The sequence below is a fragment of the Drosophila biarmipes genome, chromosome X (genome assembly GCF_025231255.1).
Source record: "Drosophila biarmipes strain raj3 chromosome X, RU_DBia_V1.1, whole genome shotgun sequence".
NCBI classification, from domain to species: domain Eukaryota; kingdom Metazoa; phylum Arthropoda; class Insecta; order Diptera; family Drosophilidae; genus Drosophila; species Drosophila biarmipes.
In genome coordinates this window covers 17,520,363-17,546,415 of record NC_066611.1, presented here as the reverse complement: position 1 = coordinate 17,546,415, position 26,053 = coordinate 17,520,363, and the positions used below count along the sequence as shown (strand labels likewise).

Genomic DNA, 26,053 nt, shown 5'->3' with positions numbered 1-26,053 from the left:
GATAGTTAGCAAATTAAGCAAGCTTTCCGAAACAGTCGGTCTTTTTGATGTACGCCTTGATTTGCCTGATCTACGATCAAAAAACCGCAAGAAAAGGTAGTTTTTTTTACGAAAATCGGAAATCAGAAAAATCATGATACACCCTCTTGAAAAAATGGAAAAATGGGTCAAAAAATATATTCTCCTAAAAGTGATGCAGATAGTTAGCAAATTAAGCAAGCTTTCCGAAACAGTCGGTCTTTTTGATGTACGCCTTGATTTGCCTGATCTACGATCAAAAAACCGCAAGAAAAGGTAGTTTTTTTTACGAAAATCGGAAATCAGAAAAATCATGATACACCCTCTTGAAAAAATGGAAAAATGGGTCAAAATATAAATTCTCCTAAAAGTGATGCAGATAGTTAGCAAATTAAGCAAGCTTTCCGAAACAGTCGGTCTTTTTGATGTACGCCTTGATTTGCCTGATCTACGATCAAAAAACCGCAAGAAAAGGTAGTTTTCTTTACAAAAATCGGAAATCAGAAAAATCATGATACACCCCCTTGAAAAAATGGAAAAATGGGCCAAAAAATATATTCTCCTAAAAGTGATGCAGATAGTTAGCAAATTAAGCAAGCTTTCCGAAACAGTCGGTTTCCGAACAGACCGTCAAAAAATGTGTTTTTTTACCAGAATCTGAATTCCAAATATCATGAGATACCTCTTTATAAAAAATGTAAAAATGGGTCAAAAAATATGGGCATAACATAATGAAGACGCATGTAATATGAGGGCAATGGCCTCCATGTCACTTTTTAAATGGGAACGCCTGTTGATGGTGGGGTTCATGGAAGTTGGGCTAGATACGGTTTTTTGCTGAACTCGAACATCAGTTTAAATTTCCTCAACTCGTTGGCTTGAAAGAGCTGTTGATGCCCTAACCTTCTTACAGACGAGTAAAAGTTGTGACGAATTTTCGAACTACGAGATTGATTGTCGATGCTGCCCTCATTAACCACAGCTATGTTAATAACTAACTACTATGCTCATAACTACTGGAGAAATACGAAGTTGGGCTGAAATATTAAATATAACTTTAATGGGCAACTGCGTGGTTTCTGTGCCAACTTTAATACCCCGTCAAAGGTATCAGCCTATGCTGACCTGGCAGTATTCCGCCTTAGGTTCGCACCTCCGGCAGTCCGCTGAAGTCGGCAGCTACTGGATTTTGCAGTTCGACTTGAGGGTTTGCCTCGCGAGGTTGGTATTACAATCGCATTCGTAGCCCCATGCTGAGCACCGGAATGAGATCGTGGGCCGTGGGCCTGCTGGCGATGGCCGCCATCGTGTCCACATCCGCCAGGGATGGGGGCGCAGCGAGCCGCATTGAGCCGGCGGCTCAGCCCGTCTACTACCTAATGGCGGATGCGGGACCCTCGGTGACTCCAAATGAGCCGCTGAGACGCACCAACCGCTCGCTGCTGAAGTGGTGGGACGATCTGTTTCCCCGCAACACCAACTGCTGGCTGCCCGAGCTCTTCCCCGCGCCCAATCCCTGTGGCCAGTGCGGCGGCGGCTTCGGCCTGCTGCCCCAGCTGCCACAGCTGCAGACCAACTATGTGGCACCGCTGAGCCCCGTCTTCGGCGGCAGTGGTTGTGGTGTGGCACCCAACAACTGGTTGGACAAGCCCGGCGATGGCGATGCGGGCTATGACGCGCCACCAGCTCCGGCACCGCCTGCTCCGGCACCGCCAGCTCCAACCTACGAAGTCCCGGCACCACCGGCTCCAACCTACGAAGTCCCGGCACCACCTGCTCCCACTTACGAAGCGCCTGCGCCTCCACCAGCTCCTGTTTACAATCAGCCAACTCCAATCTACAGCCCACCCGAGGAGACACTCGATGCCTATGAGAAGCCCAAGGAGTACGCAAGGCCAAGCTACGCTGGGCAAGAGCCGGCAAAAATAGTTTTCCAACCCATCATCTACGTCTCCACTCCGCTGGCGCCGAAACCGGCCAACCAGGTGGTGGTGGACGACCAGGTTTACGTCAGCCCGACACCAGTACCACCACAGGAATCCTATGCCGCAGCACCATTGCCGCCGAGCTGTCAGCAAGCATATGCTCCGCCCGCGCCCACGCCCCCGCCCACGCCCGCGTGCCAAACGCCATTTGGCCTATCACTTTTGGATCAGCCGTACCGTGTGGCCCCGGAGCTGTTTAGGGAATACAACTATCGCTTGTCTTTGGCTTCCCAGAACGTACTGTAGCTAAGGAATGGCTATGTTGATTGACGAACCTGTAAATAAAAAAAAAAAACTGAAAAAAAGACTTCTTTTTGGCAAAAATCGGGAAACTAAAAAAAACATCACAAATGGGTCAAAAAATAAATAATGCAGATCGATAGCAAATTTAGGAAGCTTGAAAAACCGCAGAGAGGAGTTTTTTTGATCAAAAAAATGGGTCAAAAAATAAATTCACCCAAAAGTGGTGCAGATCGTGGGCTAACTTGCCAAGACAATCGCTCTTTGGGTTCGAAAAACAGCAAAAATGCAATATTTTTTACCAAAACGTAGGGGTTTTCCAGATTTTGGTCCACCGAAATGAATTTTTCCCCTTTAATTCTTCGTATTACTCCCTTCGTATCTGAAGAAAATCACTTTGCACACACCCAGTTCGTGTAAAAAACAAATGTAATATATTTAAAGTTGTGGACAAACATTCAAGTATGAGTAAAAGTGCAAACAGTAAGTACTTAATGTTCTATACATTGTGTGAATAATTTGCAGCAAGTTTTTAAGGGAGGTCCCCTGATCATAAAAAAAAGTGTTCATTAAAACTAGTGGCTAACTCTTCATCCTCAAAGAATACAAGATGAAATGGGCTTTCAGGTGAGAGTAGATTACCTTTCGGCTTGCTGGTTTTGTGTGACAATCTTTGGGTGCATTTGGGAAACTTAACTATGAAGGTGCTTAAAACCGATTTAAAGGAAGTTAAAACCTTGATCGGGTGGGTCGACTTTGAAGGGAACAGTGGGCTTTTAACAATCGAAAAGCAAGTAAAACTAACATCGACAACGTTTCCTGCTTCTAAATTTGGAAAATATAATTTAAAAATATATATTCATGCAAGAATCTGCACTTCCTTGTAAAGCAAGAGTATTTGTTCTTGATATCAGTTACAAGGAGGTAGTAAGGTGAGAATTTCCCTTCTTGATGCCACTTCAACCCCTCAAAGCGACCCACTCCCATCCGGGGGCCACCTCACTTGGCCGTGGCGTAGGCATCGTGGCTCTTGTGGAACACATGGCGCAGCACGTCCCGCGTGGACCGCCGGATGCTGTTCCTCAGGGTGTGCTTCTTCTCGTTGGTCAGCTGCTCGATGGTCATGTACTCGGTCTGGGCCTCGTTGGAGCGCAGCTTCATCGTCCGCTCGCTGCCGTCGACGATGGATATGTCGGCCAGCACGGGTGCCATCGGGTTGTCCGCCTCGGCCGCCTTCTGGGGCCGCCGTCGCAGGCTGTGCCGAATGCTATGGAGTATGTTGTTGTGGTGATGGCTCGGAGCATCTGCCTGCTTGGCCTCCGGCTTCTCGGGCGACGTGTGCGTGGGGTGCATGAGCCTGCGGATGGACTTGCGTATCATGCCCTTCATGCCGCCACTGGGTTTCACCTCGGCCGACTTCGAGGACTTGCTGGAGCCGATGGAGTGCAGCGACTCCTTGCTGGCCGCCTTGGTGGGCACAGCGGCCGGCCTGTAGGCCCGAACGAAGCGTGCGGGTGCCTTGAAGTCCAGGTCATCGGGTTCGTCCTCGGACTCCTCCGAGGCATAGGCCACATCCTCCGCTTCAGCCTCCTGCTTCGCCTCGAGGTGCCGCTGCTCCTGGAGCTGCTGCTCCAGCAGTTCCTCCGCCCGCCTCTCCTTCTCCAGCAGCTTGACCCTCTCCTGCAGTTTCTCCCTGAGCTGTTCGTGCAGCTTCTCCTGCAGCTTCTCCCGCTCCAGGTGCTTCTCCCTCTCCAGGAGTTTCTCCTGCTCCAGCTGCTGCTCCCTGGCCAAGTGCCTTTCCTTCTCCAGCTGCATCTCCTGCTCCAGCAGCCTCTCCTGCTCGCGCAGCTTCTCCGCCTCCAAGTCCTTCTTCTCCTCCTCCACCTCGGGCGTCTCACTTATCTCGGTGAGAGTACGCCTCCGGGTGCAGACCAAACGTCTCTCCACTTGGGTGTCTCCCTTGGCCTGCACCTCCTGCATCATTAGCTCTCGAGAGTCCGTCTCCACGACCAAGGAGACCTTGGTGTTCTTGGGCAGCTCCACTTCCAAGCTATTCCGAGCCACCTCCCTCTCCACCTGGACGCCGTTCTTCCGCAACTTCGCCTCGTTGATGCTGTTCTCCAGCTCCAGTTGGTAGCGGTCCAGCTCCTTGCCAATGTCCATGGAGGACTCCTCGCTGATGGCACCCAGCGATCGCTTGGGCGCCGGCACAGGCGAGAACACCAGCTTCTCGGCCAGCAGCTTGCTGGGAGTCAGCTGGGCCAGCGCCATGCCATGGAAATCGATGCGACAGCCCAGGGTCGGGGTGAAGGGCAGCCCGATCTTCAGGCTGGTGGGCAGCGGCTCCTCCGCATCCCGCTCGGCCAGAGCGGGATTGGCCACACCCGAGGGGTTGCACGCCGCCTCGGAGGCCTCACTGGGCCGGTGGATCTCGAAGGGATTCAGCGAGGCTGGGGCATCGCTGCCGCGCAAATTCAGGGCAGGATTGATGAAGCCCTTGGCGGGCGTGGCTGCCAGGCGGACGACCTGGAAAAATCATGGGGAGCTCAGTGAATTTCGAAGTTATATGTATCATACCTTGTATCTAAGTGCGAAAGGAGATACAATTTTTATAAAACCTTAAAAAATACTTTTTTTATTATGATACAAATATTGAATATTAAATTTAAAAGGTTCAAGCTGCGATTTATGATTTAAATTAGGATTTACATTTAAGTGTTTGATTTTTTATTTTCGGCTTTAATAAAAAAATGTTTCGATACTTTACTTTTATATTAAATAAAGTTAAATTAAATGCAATAAAGCAATTAAGATTTAAAAGCGAAGTACACTCTGAAACTCCGATTAAAATACTTATATATCTTTTCAGAAAACTATTTTAATAAGTAATTAAATGCAATATCAAATAAGTCGGGTACTTACTGTACCCAAAACCTAGGCGAAAAGTACACCCATGCACGTAGTCTAGGGCACTCACCTCGTAGGGATTGAACTGCTTCTCGGGCAGCTCCAAGTTCAGGCCAGGATTCTCGAAGCAGGCCAGTTGCTCGCGCTTCTTCTTCTTGGGCGGCTGGCGCAGGACCTCGAACGGATTGGTGGGCAGCTGCTCCTGGGCCAGGTCGGCTATCGACTTGACCTCCAGGCCGGGGAAGGGATTCGGATGCGGATTGCTGTTCTCCTTGGCCAAGCGACGGCGCCCGACCATCAGCTTCTTCGGAGTGGAGCTGAAGGCCGCGTTGGTGAAGCAGGCTTCCGCGGCGGACGCGACAGCTGCATCCTGTGCGCTGATGTGCGACACCTGGGCGTCCTTTCCCAGGGGTTGTTCACGCGGACTCGGGGGCGGGGCAGCATGGCCACTCAGCGTCTCCCGTTTGCGCTTGCGCGGCGTCTCCGTGAAAGCCAGGGCAGCTATGCTCTTCGTTTCCAACATGCTCTCAGACCACACTCTGGCTCCTATTAGTCTATTTTATTAACTTTTAACTGGGGAGAAGCGTTTCAACGAGCAGCGAGCAGCAATTATAAACAACGAAATTCGACACCAAATGCCATTTTGAAAATCCTTCGGGCAGCTGGAACCGGTTGCGCCGTTAGCCAACACTGCATACGAACCGGTTCGGCCAGGAATGTTATCGATAGTTGCTGCCACGGTTAACAGATGTTACAACCAGCTATGTTAAATAATAAAAACTCAAAAAATTATTAATTTTTAAAAGTTTTGGCTTGCATTTTTTAAAGGTTTTTAACATTATTAATTGAAAGTGACTTAAAGATTACATTTGTCAATACAAATACTATTTATTTAGATAAAAATATGTTCCAAATATGATATTAGCATATTGTATATATACATCATATAATTTAAACTGTTTTGTTTTTGTTTACGGAAGGAAAATACAGCAATAGTGTAGATATATTTCCCAATGCAAGACTTTTGAAAAGTTAACCGCCAAGCTATCGCATTCTGCTATCGATTGGCGATAGCCTCGCACAAAGTGCATCTGTCGATAACGATACATGGCATCATTTCCGATATTATATTTTTAAAAATTCCATTTTCTGGATTTTTTTCAGAATTTCTGCAGAACAGTCCGCTTTTAAGTAAAAGGAAAAATGTGGGTTATTTAGTGGCACTTCAGTTGATCCAGAGCCCTTGGTGGGCAAGCCAACGTGCCACTCAAAAAGTAAACAATCCCAATACACAAACGCAGCTTGCTGCGTAGAAAACTGCCATAGAACAAGCAAATAAACTGGACAAGCCTTGACAACCAAGAGTGGACTACCCCAGCGCAGACGAGGGACAGAGATGTCCAGCTCCCGGCATCGCAAACCGGCGAAATCCTCCCGCGTGCCGCCGCAGGCCAGGGAATACATCACGGAATTGGCCGAGGATCGCGAGTTGGAGCGATTCATGGCCTTCTCCTCGACGGCGAGCAGCGGAGCCAGTGGCAGCACCCACAGCTGTGCCCTGGGAGTCGTCCAAGCGCCAGGCATACCCTCCACCGCCAGTGGCTGCGCCAGGAAACACGGATCTCGACCGCAATCCAGTCACAGGCGTCGCACCAAGAGCAAGGAGAGTCCACCAGCTGGTGGAGAAGCAGAGGAGCGACTCCTGGAGCTGCCTCCTACGACACCAACCAGCAAGCCCAGCCTCCCCCAGCTGAGTCCTCAAAAAACCCAAGGAACCCTGGCGAAATCCGATGAATACACCATAATACCTATTCTAATTTCCAGGAGTCCGAGTTTACGTCCAGCGGCAGCCACTCAAACCATGTCCCTATCCGTGGAGGATCTAAGGACACCCACCAAGCCGCCGAGGGAGATGCAAACCAAGAAAACCCAGACACCAGAGTCGGCTTTAAAGTCACACAAGCGCCTGGAATGGGATCCCGCGGCCGATGTGGGCTACTACAAGAGGGCGGTGTCCACCAGCAACATCAGCACGCTGGAGCGTTCTGTTCTGGAGGAGTGCGGCTGGCGTCAGCCGATACAGCAGCGATCGGAGACGGATTTGGACAGGTTGCACCATCAGGAGGCAGAGGAGCCGTCGCCCATGCCGGAAAAACCGGCGCCACCACTGGCTTCCAGTACTTTCGTCAACCGCAGCCAACGCGGCAAGCCCTCTCTGGGGAGTTCCATAAGCTCTAGAAAGGAGGATTCGCAGGAGGTTTCGCACAGCAGATCTGGGAAGGAGGATTCTGGCAGTAGCTCTCGGCCAAAGGATTCCCGCAGCACCTCAGCCAAGGAGTCTACCCACGGCAGTTCCTTTAATGAAGCTACCCAAGGCAATTCAACGAAAGAGGATACCCACAAGAGTTCTAGGAAGGAAAAAACCCAACACAGCTCCCAAAAAGAAGACACCCAAAACAGCTCCAAGCGAGAGGCCACCCAAAGTGGCTCCCAAAAGCAAGACTCCCTCGGCAGCTCCAGAAAAGAGGAACTGAGGCTCAGCTCACGAGTCCAAGATCCTCAGGTCAGTTCCCGCCGAGCATCGCTGAGTAGCTCGCAAAAGGAATCACTGGGCAGTTACAGAAGGGGCGACTCCCGGCTCAACTCGCAGAACAGCTCCAGAATGGGATCACAAATGAGCTCAAGAATGGGGAATTCTCGTTTAAGTTCTAGGCGGGAATCCCAGGCTACCTCGCTATGTGGCAGTTCGGCGGCCAGTAGCTTCGATTACCACATATACATGGAGCAGGAATTGGAGATTGCCAAGCAGGAGCAAAAGAAATCAGAGCAGAAGGAAAATGGTGCCAAGGAGCAGCCGGAGAAGGCTCTGGGACCAAGGGAGCAAAAGAGAAAGGACAAGGACCACCATCACGAGAAGGAACCAACGAGAATTCAGCAGCTCGCCAAGGAGCAAAGGAAAGCCGAGCAGCGGGAAAAGGAGCGCGAGCAGGAGCGTCAGTACACGGCGGCCCAGTTCGAGAGGATCCTGGGCAGTCGACGGCACGAAAACAAAGAGAACCAGCAGCCACAGGCGCCGGCTGCCAAACCATCCATCACCGCAGCTGCCTCCACATCCTCCTCTTCGATAGGAAATGCATCCGGATCGGGGCACCGAGGAGAACTGGATCTGGGAATCGATTTGCTCTGCTCGCTGGTGAAAACTCGCAGCCTCAGCCAGGGACAGAAAAAGAAACTGGTTAGGGATATAGCCAGGCGTATTTCCTGCCTAGATTTGGCCGAGTCCGGCAGCAGTTTACGTTCCCTGAGGAGCAGTCAGTCCAGCAACCCAAAGGAGCAGACAAAAGGTGGGTAAATCATTTATCGGTCGGTAATCCTCACTAACTTTTGACTTTTTACAGAGCCAATCCCCTTGCAGCGGCATGATGTGGCTACCAATACCTCGCAAGCTGGTTCGCAGAGATCTGACAAAGGAAAGCCTCAAACATTACCCGTACCCGCTCCCCGAAAGCGTGGAACCACCGGCACGCCTTCACCACTGCCCACTAGTTTCTCGAACAGTGGCTCCACGAGTGCCTCGCACGAGGTGATCACCCAGAAGACCAATGTGCCAACTCGCGATGCAGCCTCCACGGATGCCGATGCAGAGGCCGAGCCCTCGGAGCTGCAGGAGTGGCTGAATCCCATGACCCAAAGCGAAATAGAGTACGAGCAGCGTTTGAGGGGAGGCGGCGATACGGAGCGGAGGAACCAGCTGAACTGGATTCACACGGAGATTCAACGCCTGCAGGCGTTGCAGAAACTACTGGCCGATGCCAAGACCGCTTTGCCAAGCAGTTCCATGCAGATCGAAACAGGCAGGGAGTCCGATTGTTCCAATGGAAAGTTAGCTGTGCCTGCGGTGCAAATGCCAGGTGGCCAGGAGGAGCCTGCTGCAGTGGTAAAGCCATTGCCGCAGGGTATGCCAGTTGAAGCGTTTGTAGAGGTGGAAAATCCAGGAACACCCACCGCTCCCCAGCCTCCAGTAAGAGTGGAATCGGTGGGTGTGGCACCCAAGGGGCTGCCTTCGTCTGCTTCGTCCATCGCCACACCGCCGCCGCCTCCTCCACCGCCCCATCTTAGCCACCCCAAGCCACAACATCGCAAGAAGATGGCCACCCCTGTACTCCAATCGCATAGCTCCACCAGCGGCGGTGGCCGCAGCGAGAGCGTTTGCTCCTTTGTCCAGCAAAGGCAGCGACAGTTCCGCGAGCACTATCAAAATCAGCAGCAGCAACTGCTCTTGCTGCAGCAACAGCAGCTCTACCAGCAGCAGAAGCAACTCTACCAGCAGCAGCAGCAACATCTCTTCAAGCAGAAGCAGCCACATCACGCTCACCAGGGAACATATGCCCATGAGCAGCATTGCCCGGTAAGGAAATCGCAGGACATCATCCTTCTACTCCTTGCTCATGCCATCTCTTTCTTTTCCACAGCAATACCAGAGGCCTGAGCAGGAAAGACATGAGCAGCACGAGGAGCAGGAGCAATACATGCAGATGCAGTACGCCCAGGCGACGGGCAGTGCGTATGCCACGCCTCATTTGAGTGGAAGCGCTGGCTACAGCTGTGCGGATAACGAGGGGGCTATCTACTACCAGGTGGTGAACTCTCAGGCAGCTTCCAGCTATGTGCAGGCAGCCATGGTGGTCACAAGAACGACACCAAACGAGGGAGCTGCAGCAAGAGGAGCAGGAGCAGGCGCAGCAGCCGGGTCGGGAGTGGGCAGATCCACCACAACCACGACCAGCTCCTCGTCCTCGATGATGTGCATCAGTTCGGACATGTCCATACCCATGGGCATGGTGAATACCTGTGAGACCACCACAACGACCACCACCCATCAGTACGACGATGTGGCCTGCCAGCGGGTCAGAAGAGTGGCCAAAGAGGCAAGGCGGCATCCGGAGAGTATGCGGCGACAGACGCTGCAGGTGCGTCCGCGTGCCATCGCCTATGTCATCCAGTTCACCTCGTCGGGGGGCAGTGAGGTGCTGCCCGAGACGCGTTCCCTGCAGGATCAACTGCAGCTGGCCCGCCCCGAATTCTGCGCCAAGTCCAAGCAACGCAAGGCCATACTCAATCAGATGCAGATGATCCGGAATGTGCGGCGGCGCGAGATGGACGATCTGCTGGGCGAGAACACCAGCTTGGAGACGCTGGACAGGCGACTGCTGCAGCTGCCACCGCCGGCCACTTGTATGTCATGATGGGAAGGAAACGTATGATGGAAAAAATAACCAAATTACCTATCCCACAGCTCGCTTGAGGATTTTCACCACCAGGGAAATGAAGGCCATGACCAGCAAGCGTTGTCAGAGCTTGCCGGAAGTGCTGGCCGCTCAGAATCGCCAACTGGAAGAACGGAGGCGTCGCTGCAATCGCCTGATGCGGGATGTCTTTAATAAGGTAGGTCAACCCCTATGTTATCTTGTCAGTAAGCATAACCATATGTCTCCCCAGCGCCTCCAAAATCGCGTGGCCAATGGACAGCTCTCGCTGAATCACAGCAGGACCATCATCTAGCGAAGATCGACTTTTGAATGCCATGGAGCTAGAGCAATGACACCCCAGTACACAGCCCACCAGTTCAATTTTTACTTTGCCATTGCCAGGCTTTTTATTTGTTCAACTCTTCAGCTTATTGTTAAACCGCGAAAATTAGTATAGGCTAGTTAACTACAAAGCAAACATGAACTTGTATGTTTATAATGTACAATCAGCATTTATCTAAATTTATAATGTTTTTAAATTAAATAAATTTATCAACACGGTTTTACATTTTTCTTATACAAAAAGAGCGCACAATTCAAATTGAAGTTGCCAGTGCTGCCATAAGCATATATTTTATTGTGCGAAATTGCGTTTTTTCAAACAAGGGTCACACTGTTTGCCGCCAAACTTAAAGCTGTTATCGTTATCGTTATCTTCAAGGTTAAGAGCACTTTTTGGATCTTTATTCAACCAGAATTTATAACACCTATTTTAAAGAGGGGGTATTTAGGAAATTTGTCAAATTAAAAATGCCCAATTTGTGCCCAAAAATAATACCATCGCTGACTGTTCTTTCATCGTTATTTTATTTGAATTCAATTTGTAATCCATTCTCGTTGCGTGTGTCTTCTGAGTTTACAATTAAGTACACTTTTACAGTTTAAGTACATTCATAATCGCTAAGTACATAGTTTAATTTGTTCAGTAGTTCGTTGCCGCTGCATCCACATTGAATATAACCGGTACGCTCCATACCATGCAGTGGGGAGTGCTCTTTATAAATATCTATACTTGTATATATAGGCATGCATTGGGTAAGTTTAATTTCGTTTATTTTCGTTTAGCTTAAACAACGCTACAAACGCGAAATGCTTTGGTTATTGCTGTAAGAAGTCCGCTAATTTAGTCATATAAGAATCATGCTTGTCGTACATTTAAATAGCTATATGGTAGAATGTATTTCATAGATGTGTGTGGGGGCTACAGCAATGGATGAGTTTCGTTAGGTAGGACCCTAAAAAAAATGTGTCTAAGCCTAGTCTTACGAATACCTGACTATACTTAGTTGCCAGCTGCAGGCCCTCGTCTGCGCTCCTCCTTACGAACTAGGTTTAAGCCACGCTGCGGTTCTCAAGGCCTCTTCAATGTACATTCCTATACGTTATCCTATTATTTTAGGTGTGTGTTTTTTTGTCCTTTGTGTCAAGTCTTTTTTTGTCATGCTAGAATGTTCGTTGTTTTTCGGTTTTTCGGTTTTTTCAGTTTTTTATTTTTCAGTTTTTAGCTTCTCTTCCTCTCGGTTGTCATTGCAGCTACTTAGGGGTAATTGTAAAATATGTATAACTAATCGTAGGGCTAGGAAAAAAAAAGGTAAAAAAAATAGTGTTTGTCTCCGAAGATTTTGATTAGCTTGTGTTTGGTTGGTTGGACCGCTTAAAATAGGGGTTGGCAAAAAAAGAGGTCTCCAAAAAAAGATATGGGTATAATAGCTCAGTGGCCTATGGGACAGGGTGCCCCAGCTGTGACTCCCTATGCTTGCCCAGAGCCTGTGGCTCTGTAATCCCCCAGGTTCCTACCCACCCATAGGCTTGCTTTTTATAGACTACCATTAATGAAAACTATGTAAGCTTTGGTATACGTAAGGCGGTGCTACTCCGGACTCCGGACTCCGGACTTATGGCTGTGCGAAGCGAGTGCCTCTCGCTGCCTCTACTTGTTGTCCACGCCCAGGAGCTTGGCCGCCTCGTCGGCGGAGGAGAGCAGCTTGTTGAGGATGCCCTGGTCGCTGATGCCCAGCAGGTTGCCAATCAGATCCGAGCCGGCGACGGCGGCCGCCGAGGGCGTGGCCTCGCCCATGTTCTCCTTGTGCTCGCCCAGCCGGCTGGCCCGCCACTCGCTCGCCTTGTCCAGCAGCTCGTGCAGCTTGGGCAGCTTCAGGCCCAGCTTGGAGCTGCCAATGGTGTTGTTGTTGTTGTTGTTGTGGCAGCTGTTGTTGTTGTTGGCGCTGGCGGGCTGGCCGGGATTGGGCAGGGGCAGGGGCAGGGGCAGAGGAGCCGGTGTGCTGGGCGGACTGGCCACCTGCTCATCGTCGGAGCAATCGGAGCCGGGCGTGTCCCCGTTGTGGGCGCGTCCACTGTGCTTCTTCATGTGCCGCAGCATGCTGTGCTTGAGGGTGAACTTCCTCAGGCAGATGTCACACTGGAAGGGCCGCTCGCCCGAGTGGGTGCGCATGTGGCGGCGCAGATCCTCGGTGGACCAGAAGCGGCGCACGCAGAAGGCGCAGATCACCTTGCGGTTGCTGTAGTCCGGATACTTGCCGCGACTCCCGTTGCCATTGGGAGCCTCGTCGTCCGAGTGCACTGCCGCCTGCTGGGACATCTGCTGCTGCTGCTGCTGGGGATTGGCCCCCTCCAGTGACTCGTTCTCGATGGCGCCCTTGGCCAGAAGCAGGGCGAACTCGTGGGCATGCGCCTGCTTGATGTGCTCCAGGCACTGCAGGCGCTCGCCAAAGGAGCCCTCGCACAGGTGGCACTTGTAGGGCAGATCTCCGCCAGCGAGGGCATCGCCCAGTGGGCCATTTGGGGCTCCACCATTGCCATTGCCCACCGAAGAGGCAGCTGCAGCGGCGGCGGCGGCGGCGGCTGCAGCGGCATTGGCAGCGGCATTCATTTGGGCCGCCAGCTTTTGGATGAGCTGCTGGCGCTCCCGCTCCTTCTCCAGCTCACGCTCCTTCTCGCGCTCCAGCTCGCGCTCCCGCTCCAGCTCCCGCTCCCGCTCCAGCTCGCGCTCCTTCTCGCGCTCCGCCTCCTGCCGGCGGCGCTGCTCCTCCAGCTCGATCTCCTCCACGGACTTGGGCACCGGGATGGGCTCGCTCACGTCCTCGGTGGGCACATACACCGACATGGCCGACTCGACGTTGCCGTGCTTGCGCAGCAGATGGCGGTCGCAGTTGCTCTTGGTGGTGAACAACAGGGGGCAGTGGGAGCACTTGAAGGGCTTCTGGCCGGTGTGGGTGAGGATGTGCCTGCGCAGCGAGCTGCTCCAGGGGAACATCCGCTGGCAGTAGGGGCAGGAGACGCGATTGGGCGCCAGGCTGTAGGCGGACTTCTTCTTGGGCTCGCTGCTGGAGCTGCTGCTGGTCACGTCCTCGGTGCCGCTGTTGTTGCTCTCGCTGGCACTGCCGGAGGCCACCAGGCCCTCCTCGTCGCTCTGCTCCATGTGGTTGGCCACGTCGCTGGGCCGGAAATAGCTGTTGAAGCTCATGTTCTGGCTGGTGGCGTTGTCCACCAGCTTGGCCACCGGCACCAGGTCCTGCGACTCGTCCTTGAACGGCGAACTGGCCACCTCCTTCAGGGACTTGCCCACCGACTCGGCCTGGGCAATCATGGTCTTCAGGCTGCTGGCACTGCCGGTCACGGCTGGCTCCTGCATGGTGGGCACCACCTTGGCGTCCACCGGCTGGGCATTCTCCTGGGGCGGCGGACTCGTCGGCTTGCCCGCCTTGATGGCCTGCTCCAGGATGGTCTCGGCCATCTTCTGGGCCGCCTCATTGGCCGGCGCCACCAGGGACAGCTGCTCCAGCGGCTTGGGCAGCTCCGGCTCCTCCTGCTCGTCCTGCTCCTCCTCCGCCTCCTCGGCTGGCTGCTCATCGGGGATCAGCTCGGGCTCCTCCTCCGGCTCGTCCATCTCCTCCTCGTCCTCATCCTCCTCGAAGTCCTCCACCTCCTCGGGCTCCTCCGCATCGTGCTCGTTGTCATCCTCATCGATGACCAGCTTGGGCTCATCGTCGTCCATGGCGATGGCCTGGCCATTGCCCGGTCCGGAGCCATTGTGCAGGGGACTGGGCGTGGCCAGGGGGTAGCCGAAGTGCAGGAGGGGATTGCCGGCCACACTGCTGGAGCCATGGGCCAGAGCCTGCTGCAGCAGATCGGTGTTCTTGTGGGCCTTCAGTTGCTGGGCGAGAATGGCGTACTTGACCTGCTCCGAGATGGGGGCATGTCCATGGGAGCCATGGCCGTGGCTATGGTGGTGATTGGAGCCGACGGCGGAGCCGGATCCCGGGCCCATGGCAGCTGCAGCGGCGGCGGCGGCGGCAGCAGCGGCTGCTGCTCCGGAGGCTCCCCTGCCCCGCATCACATGGTGGCCGCTCCGCTGGCGCTGGGCATAGAACTGCGGATGCTGCTGCTTCACGTGGCGCTCCATGTTCGAGCGCAAGGTGAATCTCGCCGAGCAGTGCTCGCAGGCGAAGGGGCGCTCGGTGCGATAGCGACGCTGCTTCTGCTTGGGCATCAGGACGCCGTTCTTGATGACCATCTTGACGGGGCCACCGGGTGGCACCGGCACACCCACGCCCACGCCCACGGGCAGGGGATTCATGCGGCTGGGCGGACTCACCAGCGGCGGCTTCTCGGGATTGGCCTGCGGCGGCGGTGGCGCCATGAAGGGAAAGAAGGGGAATCCCGGCGTCTGCGACTGGAACTGGAACATGCGGAACAGCTGCTGCATGTACTGGGAGGCGGCATCTCCGCCAGCGCCGAACAGCTGCTGCTGGGCCAGCAGCAATTGCTGCTGCTCCAGGGCGGCGGCCAGGTCGGCGGGTGCGCCAACGCCCGGTGGCACAACTCCGGGGGCGGGCGTGGGCGGAGTGGGTGTGACCGAGGGGGTCAGCGCTGCTGCTCCTCCCGTTGGCTTCTTGCTGAGATCCAGCACATCCATGCTGAAGTCCAGGGCGGCGCCCATCTTCTCCTGGAGCTGCTGCTGTGGGGCTGGGGCCACTGGCTTGGCTGGCTTCTTGTCCACCAGCTGGTCGAGACTCTTCACCTGGATCTTCAGCGGCGGCTGGGCCACCGGAGCCAGGTGGCTCTCGCCCAGCAGCATGTGCTTCAGCTGGGAGCTGCTGCTCTCGCCACCGATGATGACGGGCGCCGGCGGGGGCGTGGGACTGATGGAACGGAAGCTGAGATCGGCCAGATCCTCGCCCATGCGCGACTTGCTGTCCTCGCAGCCGGCATCCTCCGCCGGATGGTAGACGATGGCCCGCTTCACCTCGTCCCGGCTGGTCTTCCCGTGGCGGTTCCTCAGGTGACGCTCGCAGTTGGCCTTGGTGGTGAAGGCATAGTTGCAGACGGCGCACTCGTAGGGGCGATCTCCGTTGTGGGTGCGCATGTGGCGCACCAGGGCGGCCTTGTCGCACACGGCATAGGGGCACATGTTGCAGCGGAAGGGCCCGGCGGGACCCACGGAGCCCAGATGCACCCGGTTGTGGCCCTTGAGGGCGCGCAGATTGGGAAAGACGGCGCTGCACAGCTTGCAGGGGAACTCGCCGCGCAACTTCATGCGGCGGAACTCCGAGGTGAAGGCATCCTGGGCCTCCTCCTCCTGGTCCCGGCCATCCAGACTGTACTGGCTGGAGCTCGGCGTGTTCACCGACTGCTCGAAGTTGCGCAGGAAGCTGGAACTGGAGCTGGTCATGTTGAGGATGCTCTGGATATCGGCCAGATCCTTGCTGTCCGCCGGCTCGTGCTTGATGGGCGAGGGCGGATGGGAGATGGCACCGCTGGCTCCGCCGGCCGTCTTCTGCTTCAGATACAGCTGGTGGAAGAAGTCCTCGCTCTGGCTGGGCACTCCCACCTTGCGCTCCAGCTCCTCGTCCTCCTCGTTCTCCTGATCCTCCTCCTGGTGCAGCGGTGAGCTGCTGGCTCCCAGGAGCGGCGGCAGGATGCCCGACGATCCGCGACAGCAGTGGGCCTGCAGCTGGCGATGGCTGGCGAAGATCACCTCGCAATCCCGGCACTTGGCCGGTATGTCCGAGTGCCGCGCATCCAGGTGGGCACACAGGGCGGGCAGGGTCTCGAAGTCGGAGGCTCCGCAGGCGGGACAGCTCAGGAGCAGCGACGGCGAGGCGGATGGCGAGGGCGAGGGCGAGCGGGAGGCCGCCCCGGATGCACTGGCTCCGGCCAGCAGGGTGGCCACATCCGGTGTGCTGGTCAGCATGGCCACGTCCGTGTCGTCGGCCTCCTCCTCATCCTCCTCGAGCTCCTCCTGGTGCCCGCTGTCGATGATGTTGTTGTTGATGGTCGTCTTCAGGCGGCGCTGCTTGCCCTCCGCCTCCGGCTCCTCCACCTGGTCCGCCTCCAGGTCCTTCAGGTTGTTGTTAGCCTTGTGCGCGTTGTTGTTGTTGTTCAGGGAGCTGCTGCTGCGGCTGTGCGAGTGGCTGTGGCTGTGGCCGCTGGACACGTCCGTGGAGCAGCTGGCGTCGCTCTCGTAGCTCTCGGCCCGGCCAGCGGTGGCCACCAGTTGCTGGGCGGGATTCAGTTGCTGCTGCGCCGCCGCATGCGGCTGCTGGCGTCGCTGCTGCTGCTGCTGCTGCGACTGCTGCAGCTGCGATTGCTGCTGCTGCGACTGCGACTGCGCGACCTGGTGCTGCTTGTGGGTGCGCATGTGGCGGTGCATGTTGCCGTTGGTGGTGAAGGTCAGGTGGCAGTAGCGGCAGTTGAAGGGCCGCTCGCCCGTGTGCACCAGCACGTGCCTGTCCAGGGATGAGGCCGAGGACAGCACCTGTTTTCGGTTCGGAGAGGGGAGAAGGGGGAGAAACGGAGAACAGGTGAGTGAGCAATCGGGCGATCGGGGGTTAATGGCCTGGCTATAAGAGCCCCAGCGCAGCTGTCTATGCATCTGCCAAAGTGGGGGATTAACTAGTGTTCTGCCTATACCAAAACCCGCGTTAATAAAAAAACAATTATTTCTATATCAAACTTAATAAACAACATAAGAGAAATGCCTAAAAAAATAACACAAATCGATTTATAGAATTTATTACCTAACTGATCATTAAAAAAATAAAAGTAATTTATAGAATTAACTCCTTAACTGATCATTTGAATGTTTGGGTAAACTGCTTTATAAGTTTATTATAATGTAATTTAAAATAAAAAAAATGTATACATTTTGTTTAAAATATTCTATAAAAAATATGTATTAAAATGAGTTTTAATGTAATTAATTTATATATTTATTTAATAATCGCGATCATTATCAAATTTTAAGTGGCCATAAATGTATTTTATTTATTTAGAAAAAGTCTCATGTACATTAATATAAATATATTTCATATATGTATCTGCTGCGTATCCCTGTTGCTTTAGTTTTTAACTTTATATAATAAATAAATAAATATATACAAAAACCTATTATAAGAAATACTGGTGTGCCTCATTTTTTAAAAATATTAATTTAAATGATTCTATAAAAAACCCCATATAGCTATGTGTCTTGTATGACCAATAAACGTTGTAATAATAATAAACCAAGTTTAAATGTCAATAATTTCTTTGAAAAGAATCTTGAGAAAAATCTAAATAAAATATATACTTATAATTGTTAAGATGAAGTACCCTATTTTGTAATCAAAGTGCCCTTCAAAATATTAATTGAACTGACTCATAAAACCCATTCTCTGACTTCTGGCACTGGTCAATAACCAACCCCAATCCATCAGGAAAAGCAAAAGGAGCGAGGGAAAATAGATCACCATGACTCACCTTGGAGCAAATGCGGCAGGTGAAGTTCTCCGTGTCGCCGTTGGCGTAGTTGTGGCACCGGATGTGGTTGGTGAACTCGTGCGGCGTGGCCGAGACCACCTCGCAGATGGGGCACAGGTACTTCATGTGCTCGTCGCCGGCTCCGATGCCCGACTCGCCGCTGGAGAGGCTCGGGCCCTGCGGCGAGGAGCCGCCGGAGCCGCCACTGCTGCTGCCGCTGCTGCTGCTGGAGGCAGTGGCTCCTCCCACCGCCGACGGAACCACAGCCGCACCACTGGCGGTGGTGTTTGCGGTGGTGTTGGTGGCACTGCCACTGCTGTTGCCCAGATAGCCACTGTGGGCCGTGCTGCTGGCATCCACGAATCCCGATTCCGAGAGACTGGCCGCCGAGCGGTTGAGCCGGAACTTCTTGCGCAGGGAGCTGGCGTCGCCACTGCTGTAGTCCACCACAATGGAGGCCTGGGTGCTGCGGCGCTGCTTGTGCCGCCCCAGATTGCGGGCACCCGTGGCCGGGTGCTCCTCGGCCTCGTGCTCATCCTCCTCCTCGTCCTCGTCGCTCATCGCCTCCGGCTGCTGGTGGAGATGGGTCAGCTGCTGATGGTGCTGCAGCTGGCGGAGTTTGCGCTTGCGCGATGTGACAGTCGTCAGTTCGTGGGGCGTGGATGTGGTCTGTGCGGAGCCAGCATTGCCGCCGAGCTTCTTGGGCGTTCGTCCCAAGTCCAGGTGCTCCAGCGAGGACTCTGAGGTGGTGGAGTCCCGGCGCTGGCGCTCCATCTCGGCCTCCGCTGTGCTGTTGCTGTTGTGCTGCTGCTGTTGCTGTTGCTGTGCGGCGAGCATTTTCGCAAAGTTCGTTAAAAAAGCTGGTGAGAAGAATTCGCAAAAGGAAAAGAAAAAGGACTTTTAGTGATGGTACGTCAAAGACCTATCGCTGTTCCGTAGTCTGTCAAGAGGTTGTCAAACAAAGCGTTCCAACAATAACAACACTTTAACAAGTGTTTGAAAATATGTATCATTTTCATATCCCTGATCAAAATCCCCAGCCAGTGTGCACCTATAAATGCAGCTTGCCAAACCAAGGCTAAAGGTTTCGCAGAAAGCTGTAGATTTCAGCCGTAAACAAGTCTTATAGTTTACTGTCACAAGAGCTTCTTGTCCTTAAGTATCTAAATATAGATTTCAAATCATAACAGACTCTGGCATTCCCCCAGTCTCCGTTGGCCGGGTAATTCTACACTGAATCTTCAGTGCCATAAACAGCTGATCGAACGGCACCCAGGAAAACAAACAAAGCTACGCAAGAAACAGAAACGTGCAGGCACATCGAAATTGTGTTCGTGAGAAAAGCCAGTAAGAAGAATTCGCGACTGTTGCAAGTGCATCCGCAGAAAAGGTGCAAGGAATTGAATTCAATACGCATCTGGCAATGCCGCGCGCTTATCTAGTTGCCAGTGTGTGCACACGTATGTGGGTGAAAAATGTGGGCACGCTCATTAACATTTACCGTTATCAAGGCGATGACTATTAGCCGTGTTCCAGTTGTTGTTGTTGTTTTTGGGGGGTCGGCGGTGGATCAGTTTGGAAGTCCTAACTGCCCACCGAAATAAAGAAAAAACCCAGAGGCTGATCAAAAATTTCTACCGATAACGAGCCCACTGTTCGCATATGTATATGTATACATATAAATATATTTTGGATGTGTGTTAGTTGTTTGTTGTCCATTGGCTTTCGGTTTGGCCTTTCATTTTGGTTGGCTGATTTCAATTTCGTCGTCGTGAGTCATGGAAAGCCATTGAGATAAAGACTCCCTCCCAATAACATACACTTTTGGGGCGGGGAATCGTAAGGCGCTTTTTGAACAGAATTCACACCTTTATGACCCTGGGAATTATCAATGAACACGGGCTGGCCAGCGAAAACCAAATTTCTAATCGCCATCTAACGAAATCAAGCCGAGTGAAGTGAACCGTTTGACATGTTGGTCCCGTCCCGGCGACATTAAACCGATCATCAATCTGCATTAAGCCCTATAAACGGGGTCTCATCATCCCTGCTGCCGGAACATTCTGGTTCCTAGCCCTCTCGGACTGCGTGTCAAAGTTCAAGGGTTTTTGCATTGGTCATGGGTAATTTTTTGACCCAGCTAATTGCAGGCAGAACTTGACCCAAATAAAATGGTAGGGGCTCGGCAAAGGGGAAGAACTCTTAATTGAAATGTGTGCATAATAATACAAAAAATGAATACGTCTAAAATTTGGTTATTTTGATATGGCATTAATAAGCAAGTAAGAGGTAAGTACTTTAGCATTTACAAATCAATTTAAGAACTGTTTTTAGCTTTTACTTTCAGTTATATATATGCTATCAAAACGTTAAGTTTACTTGTTTAAATCTCTTTACTTGATTTACTAAAACATCTTTAAAATAATAGGATGTTTTTAAGATATTTTCAAAATCCAGTATCTTCTATGTTCCATATTTTAAACATGTTATCCAAGTGATTTTTTCCTATGAATATGCCATGAAAAGGCAATACTTTTTATTTTCTGTTTTCGGATATCTAGAAAAAATGTACTTCAAAGCTAGCCCCAATATCTATTCCAAAGGCATCCTTTTTATAATCCATGTTCGTTTCGACTGACTGGGACATCCAGGGCAACAACAACAACTCACACACACGTAGCACAAAAACAAAAAAGGTATTCCATCCAAAATAAACACATTAAAAAATTACCTTAGTGGTTATTTAGTTGTGAAATTTTGTTCAACAGTTGCGACGGCATTCCAACTCCGGATTTCGCACTGTTCTGGGGTTTGTTTCCTTTTTAGTGACAATTTTTGGTATCTTTTTGGTGTTGTTTGGGTTTTTTAAATATATATGTTTTTAATTTGTGACAGATAGTTGGATTCTGATAGCACTTTTTGTTGTGTTTTTTGGGTTCACTTTATTTTTCACACTTCTTTGGCTCTTAAGCTTGGGTATTCCAAAAATTCCCAATGGTTTGTGGTTGAGAAACTTAAAAAAAATGTTTTTTTAGTAGGATTAGAATTGAGAAATTCTGTTTGTGTTTTTTTTTGCAAGTTAATTATATGATTTGTCTGCTTTTAGGTTGGTTGTCTTTTTTCAAAGCGCCGCGCACGAGTCTTGTGTTGTGTTTGAGCGCAGCCGCAGCGCAACCGATTCGGCAGATGAAAATCGACTGGTAGATGTATCTACGAGTTGTATTTATAAAAGCGCACGTCGCGCTGCCGCTGCGCTGCCGGCGTCTCTGCCCGCGAGAGCGAACGCAGTTATCTGCAGAGGGCAGCGGCGAGAGAGCGAAAGAGCGCGTCTCGGCGCCTTCGTCTGTGTGTGTGTGTTAGATAAAGCTGCCGACTGCGCTGCCCACGAGCGGAGGCAGCGCAGCTTGGATTTTGCTTCTTTGTTGGATTTTTCTTTCTTTCCCGCTCCCTCTCCCTCTCCCTCACCTTCTTCGTTTCTTTCTTTTTTTTGGGCGCAAATAGGATTACACTTTGAGTGCGTGTGTGTAAGTGTGTGTGGCAGAGCGAGAGGCCACATAGTATCCCCCGCTCCGAGTTCATCTTCCTGGAGAGGAGCGGAGGAGAAGAAAGGAGCAAAGAGGAGGCGGCGTTGACGCAGCAGAAGACTTCTTCTTCTTCATCTACTTCTTCTGGCTTTTGGGAGTACAGTGGTCACCTTTGAAGAGTGAAAGGGGGGGAAAACACAGAACATACAAAGTGCTTATAAAAATAGAAATAGAAAGCTTAGAAAAAATCAAATATATATATATTTTGTTAATTTTACAACAATTTAAATATTTAACTTAAATATTTATTTTCCGGACTAAAAAAAATTCTTTTAAATATTATTGTTTACAATTTAGATGGGACGACATTTCCAACCACTTTATATGATAAATTTTCTTTGGATTCCATTTTTAAAATGTTAGTATCTAAACAGTAACCTTAGATGAAAACCACAAGCACCAAAAGCTTGATAATAAATTACGTTTAACCGCATTGAAGATAAAAAACTTATGAGCATAGAAAATCATAAAGAATTTAACAAAGCTAGGATATATTTCATTCAAAAACCTTTTACTTAGAATTTAAATTCAAAGTGACCTAGAGTTATGTTCGCCAATAAATTGCTATCGTATTTGAATGTCTTCCAGCGAGTGCCCACTGTATGTGGCACCCACATATGCATACATATGTATCTGGATGCACTTTGGATTTTTGGGCAAATCCCGTTGCCATTGGCCACGCTTGCCATGTTTGCTGCCCTCTCTGTCGCACATCATCTAGCGATGAGCACATCCAGATCCATCCACTCACAGATACATGCACATGTGTGTGCATCCGTATCTTGTACACTCACATCCGTAGCCATTAACCCCCGAGCGGACACTTCCTGGGCAGTTCCTCAACCTTAACCTCTAACTTTGCCCGCAACGGAAGCCGGAGACGATCGGGTCGCTTTTGGTCCCTTTTCACCTCCTCACCTTTTCAGGGTGCGTCACCAGCAATCAAGCCGAATTAAAATTAACATTAAGGCACTGAAAAAAATGTATACTAGGTCCCAAGTCTCGGGCAATACAAGTTTATTTGATAAAAATAATTAACTTACTAGAAGAATACTTAAAAATTATTTTTATTCAATTGAAATATATATAGAAAAAAAATCTTTAAAAAAATTCGTAGAATTTTGTATTTGTAGAAATAAACAAATGAACAAACAAAATAAACTACAAAGAATTTTCATATATCTGTAAAATGTACATATATTAAATAATTATTTTCAAGAAAGACAGCTGTTTTTTAATTTTTGGATGATGCACTCCCGATTTTTCTCGGTGCACTCAATGAAAAGGCAGCAACGTCGTCGTTACAGTTGACCGCCTTATACAACTTACAAGAAAAGGAAGACGAGAGGTCAACGCAAAAGAGTGTCAGCTGCCGAAAGAATGTAAATTAGGTGACCAACAACCCTTCTTCAGCATCCTTTCCCGAAATCGATGCGTTCGATTGATCATGCACTCGGAAAAATAATACAATAATTCACTACGATGCAATTGTAACAACAGTGTCAATGTAAAAATAAAGTAAATGAACACAATGATACAGTGCAAGCAAAAGAAAAAAAAAACAAAAGCGGGTAAATTGTGCAAAAAATGCAGAAAGAGTTCAATACACTCGCCCAGCCACCCACACCAGTGCACACACACCGACACAAACACGCGCCCCTACGCACACACACACACAGGCGACACGTGCAACGCGCTGTTTGTACACAATTTAATAATATTTACGTTTTATTTATAATGAACTTGAAAAATTCGCACAGTGGTTCGGCGGTTATAAAAATGTTTATGCGGAATATTGATAATTAAAAAAAAAAAAACAATTTAAGAGCAAGTTTAAAAGGTTTTTATACTTAAATAACGTATAGATATATTTAAAATGTTAAACGCTTCATACAAAAAATATGTGTATCTGAAAGATATGTACATTTTATTTCCTATAAATAAACGTGAGTAATTTTTATAAGTCTCCTATTTTTAAGAAACTGTTTTTCCTCTTCTGTAGACCTTAAAAATGATTTCCTTTTAGCATAGACTTTCAAATTAATTGAAATCTATGCTGAATTTGAAGCATGGCAGAACGCGCCACTGTACTTTCGAGCGATGAGTGGGTTGCGCATGCGCGTGGGTGGCACAATAAGCACAATATACACAGTAACATTAATGGCTGAAACGGCAATACAATAACAACCATATAATGGTAATGGCAATGCGTGTTAAATAAACATTAAAAGCCAGCCAGATATTGCATTTTTGCCATATGCAAACAGCTGAGAAACCAACGTGTTTCAGTTTCAGTTTCAGTTTCGTTTTCGGTTTCTGTATCAATTTCCCTTTTTTCAATGGAAGCGGAAAGTGTTTGAAAGTGCAGTCGCCGCAGAAAAATATGAGGCGGGAGAAGACAGCAGAAGGCAGCATTAACATTTAATTGCGAGCATTTAGTTAGCATTTAATTTAGCATAAAACAAATGGCAAACAATGCCAGCGACCGAAAGTCCCACGCTCCGCTCTTCAGCATTGGAACACGCCCCCCACTCTTGGCCCATATAAAATTCCCCCACTTTATCACTTCGCTGTGGTGTTTCTGTACACTGGAAAAAAATGAGCATTAATTATTAACTAAATTAAATTAATTAAGCACAGTTACCTAGCATAAAAATGTTCAAAGTTGAATTATTCTGTTTATTACATGGGCTTATAAAATATATTTATTAATATTTAATTCATTTTTTGTGCAGCTTTTAAGCACAAAAGTAGTAATTAGAAAAAATATAAACATATTTTTGGTTAATTATTTTAAAAGAACATATTGATAGCCCATCATTTTCCAGTGTATTTATGGTTTCTGTCGCAGCAATGCCTGAAATTCACTTTCGTTTTTTGTTTATTATTTTGTTAAAGCAAAGCTGGACCCATAATTGTTTTAATTCGCACTCGTTTGCCTGTTAGCCGTTGTTTGAGCTTTGTTAATGTGTTTAATGGGTGTTATTGTTATTGCTGTTGTCACCGGTGACATGTCAAGGTGACTGGGCACCCACAACCACCCACCGCCACCCACGAAAACACTCGCCCAGCTGATAAACACTATTGAAGAGGCGCGCGCCGCATTTTTAGCTATTTTTTATTTTTACCTCTTTTTATTGTTTCTTTTTCTGCTTTCCCGCCCTTTCCTACCTTGCACGCCCGCCCCTCACGAAAACAACGCCAAAAGAACAATAACTATGACCGGCCAAACGGCTTGTTTAATAATAATAAAGGCAGGAAAACAACAGAAAATCGTTCAGTGTGCTGAAATGGTTAATACCCTGCAACTTACATTTTTAGTTAAACAATTTTTAAAAATATATTTAACGCACTTTTGAAAAAGACCTTATTTATATTCATTTACATAAATAGTTACAGCCTTCACCCTAATTTTGTAAAATATTTTTACACAAAAGGAAACAGGAATCGAACTTGGTCTTCTTTCCAAAACACCTATATACTTAAGAAATTTTTTTTTACTTTCTATAGAACTCTAAATTCTATAAACCCAGGCACTTTAAGCTCAGATATTAAGTGCTAGGTCGTACAACAAAATCAATTTTAATTATTACTGAATAATTTTTAATTTTTTTTTAAGGCACAGTAAACTCATAATAATATACCCCTACTAAGATAGGGTACTCGCGACTTGTGGCCAAACAATTGCCGTTAGCTGGCAGAATGCGTCAGTTCGCAGTTTGCTTTTTGGTGAAATTCCCCGCCAACTTGTGTTTGGCGTTACGGGGGTCTGACTGTGTTTATTGCCAGGGAAAAGAAAGAATATATATAAATTCACACAAATACATGTGACACAACAAGTGGGCGAAGCTGGTCGGGCCCCCACATTTTTCCACCAAAAAGGCTATTGCAAATGGCTTGGCTTAGACGGAAGTGCCAGGGGCAGATTGCAGTTCCATTGCGTTTGGGGGAAACCCCTATGCGATGGGGTTCGGATATAAAATTCTCTCTAAAGTGTGGGAAGACAGTCAAAGTCCTTCGACTTCCCCGTAAAATATATTACCTGTCTCACTGATTTTTCCTTCGAAACTTGACAAGCGATAAATGGTTCCCCTATACAAAAGTTTCCTTGTGTAGCTTTTCATTAGTTCTTTATTCTTTTATCGTATTTTCAATAATTTCATCAAAAAGGTTAGGGGAGAAATCATTTCGACGTATTCCAAATATCATGGTGATATGCCAGCGATAAGAAAGGTTTCGTAGAAAAAGT

General features: G+C 49.6%; 4 protein-coding genes across 4 annotated transcripts; 2 read left to right on the top strand and 2 right to left on the bottom strand.

Moving 5' to 3' along the window:
• The first annotated feature begins 1,223 nt into the window (after nucleotides 1–1,223).
• On the top strand, nucleotides 1,224–2,308 carry LOC108021940 (uncharacterized). The gene has a single exon (XM_017090767.2). The coding sequence runs from the start codon at nucleotides 1,269–1,271 to the stop codon at nucleotides 2,247–2,249; it is 981 nt and encodes a 326-aa protein (XP_016946256.1). The 5' UTR covers nucleotides 1,224–1,268; the 3' UTR covers nucleotides 2,250–2,308.
• A 346-nt stretch (nucleotides 2,309–2,654) lies between these two features.
• On the bottom strand, nucleotides 2,655–5,807 carry LOC108021981 (trichohyalin). Its single transcript, XM_017090821.3, has 2 exons — nucleotides 5,221–5,807; nucleotides 2,655–4,769 (listed from the first exon to the last, which is right to left on the bottom strand). The coding sequence occupies exons 1-2, from the start codon at nucleotides 5,671–5,673 to the stop codon at nucleotides 3,243–3,245; spliced, it is 1,980 nt and encodes a 659-aa protein (XP_016946310.1). The 5' UTR covers nucleotides 5,674–5,807; the 3' UTR covers nucleotides 2,655–3,242.
• A 440-nt stretch (nucleotides 5,808–6,247) lies between these two features.
• LOC108021956 (centrosome-associated protein Alms1a) lies at nucleotides 6,248–10,960 on the top strand. The gene is made up of 5 exons (XM_017090786.3): nucleotides 6,248–8,494; nucleotides 8,549–9,558; nucleotides 9,623–10,385; nucleotides 10,447–10,595; nucleotides 10,650–10,960. Exons 1-5 carry the CDS (start codon nucleotides 6,547–6,549, stop codon nucleotides 10,710–10,712), a joined length of 3,933 nt encoding a protein of 1,310 aa, XP_016946275.1. The 5' UTR covers nucleotides 6,248–6,546; the 3' UTR covers nucleotides 10,713–10,960.
• A 283-nt stretch (nucleotides 10,961–11,243) lies between these two features.
• LOC108021955 (uncharacterized) lies at nucleotides 11,244–21,403 on the bottom strand. The gene is made up of 3 exons (XM_017090784.3): nucleotides 20,952–21,403; nucleotides 18,221–19,080; nucleotides 11,244–17,237 (listed from the first exon to the last, which is right to left on the bottom strand). The coding sequence occupies exons 2-3, from the start codon at nucleotides 19,055–19,057 to the stop codon at nucleotides 12,390–12,392; spliced, it is 5,685 nt and encodes a 1,894-aa protein (XP_016946273.3). The 5' UTR covers nucleotides 19,058–19,080; nucleotides 20,952–21,403; the 3' UTR covers nucleotides 11,244–12,389.
• Between the last annotated feature and the right edge of the window lie 4,650 nt (nucleotides 21,404–26,053).

Coding starts and splice junctions, on each gene's coding strand:
- LOC108021940 (XM_017090767.2), top strand. CDS start 1,269: ATGCTGAGCACCGGAATGAGATCGTGGGCCGTGGGCCTGCTGGCGATG.
- LOC108021981 (XM_017090821.3), bottom strand. CDS start 5,673: ATGTTGGAAACGAAGAGCATAGCTGCCCTGGCTTTCACGGAGACGCCG. Junction 4,770..5,220: donor AGCAGTTCAATCCCTACGAG/GTGAGTGCCCTA, acceptor TGATTTTTCCAG/GTCGTCCGCCTGGCAGCCAC.
- LOC108021956 (XM_017090786.3), top strand. CDS start 6,547: ATGTCCAGCTCCCGGCATCGCAAACCGGCGAAATCCTCCCGCGTGCCG. Junction 9,559..9,622: donor CCCATGAGCAGCATTGCCCG/GTAAGGAAATCG, acceptor TCTTTTCCACAG/CAATACCAGAGGCCTGAGCA. Junction 10,596..10,649: donor TGCGGGATGTCTTTAATAAG/GTAGGTCAACCC, acceptor ATGTCTCCCCAG/CGCCTCCAAAATCGCGTGGC.
- LOC108021955 (XM_017090784.3), bottom strand. CDS start 19,057: ATGCTCGCCGCACAGCAACAGCAACAGCAGCAGCACAACAGCAACAGC. Junction 17,238..18,220: donor CCTGCCGCATTTGCTCCAAG/GTGAGTCATGGT, acceptor AACCGAAAACAG/GTGCTGTCCTCGGCCTCATC.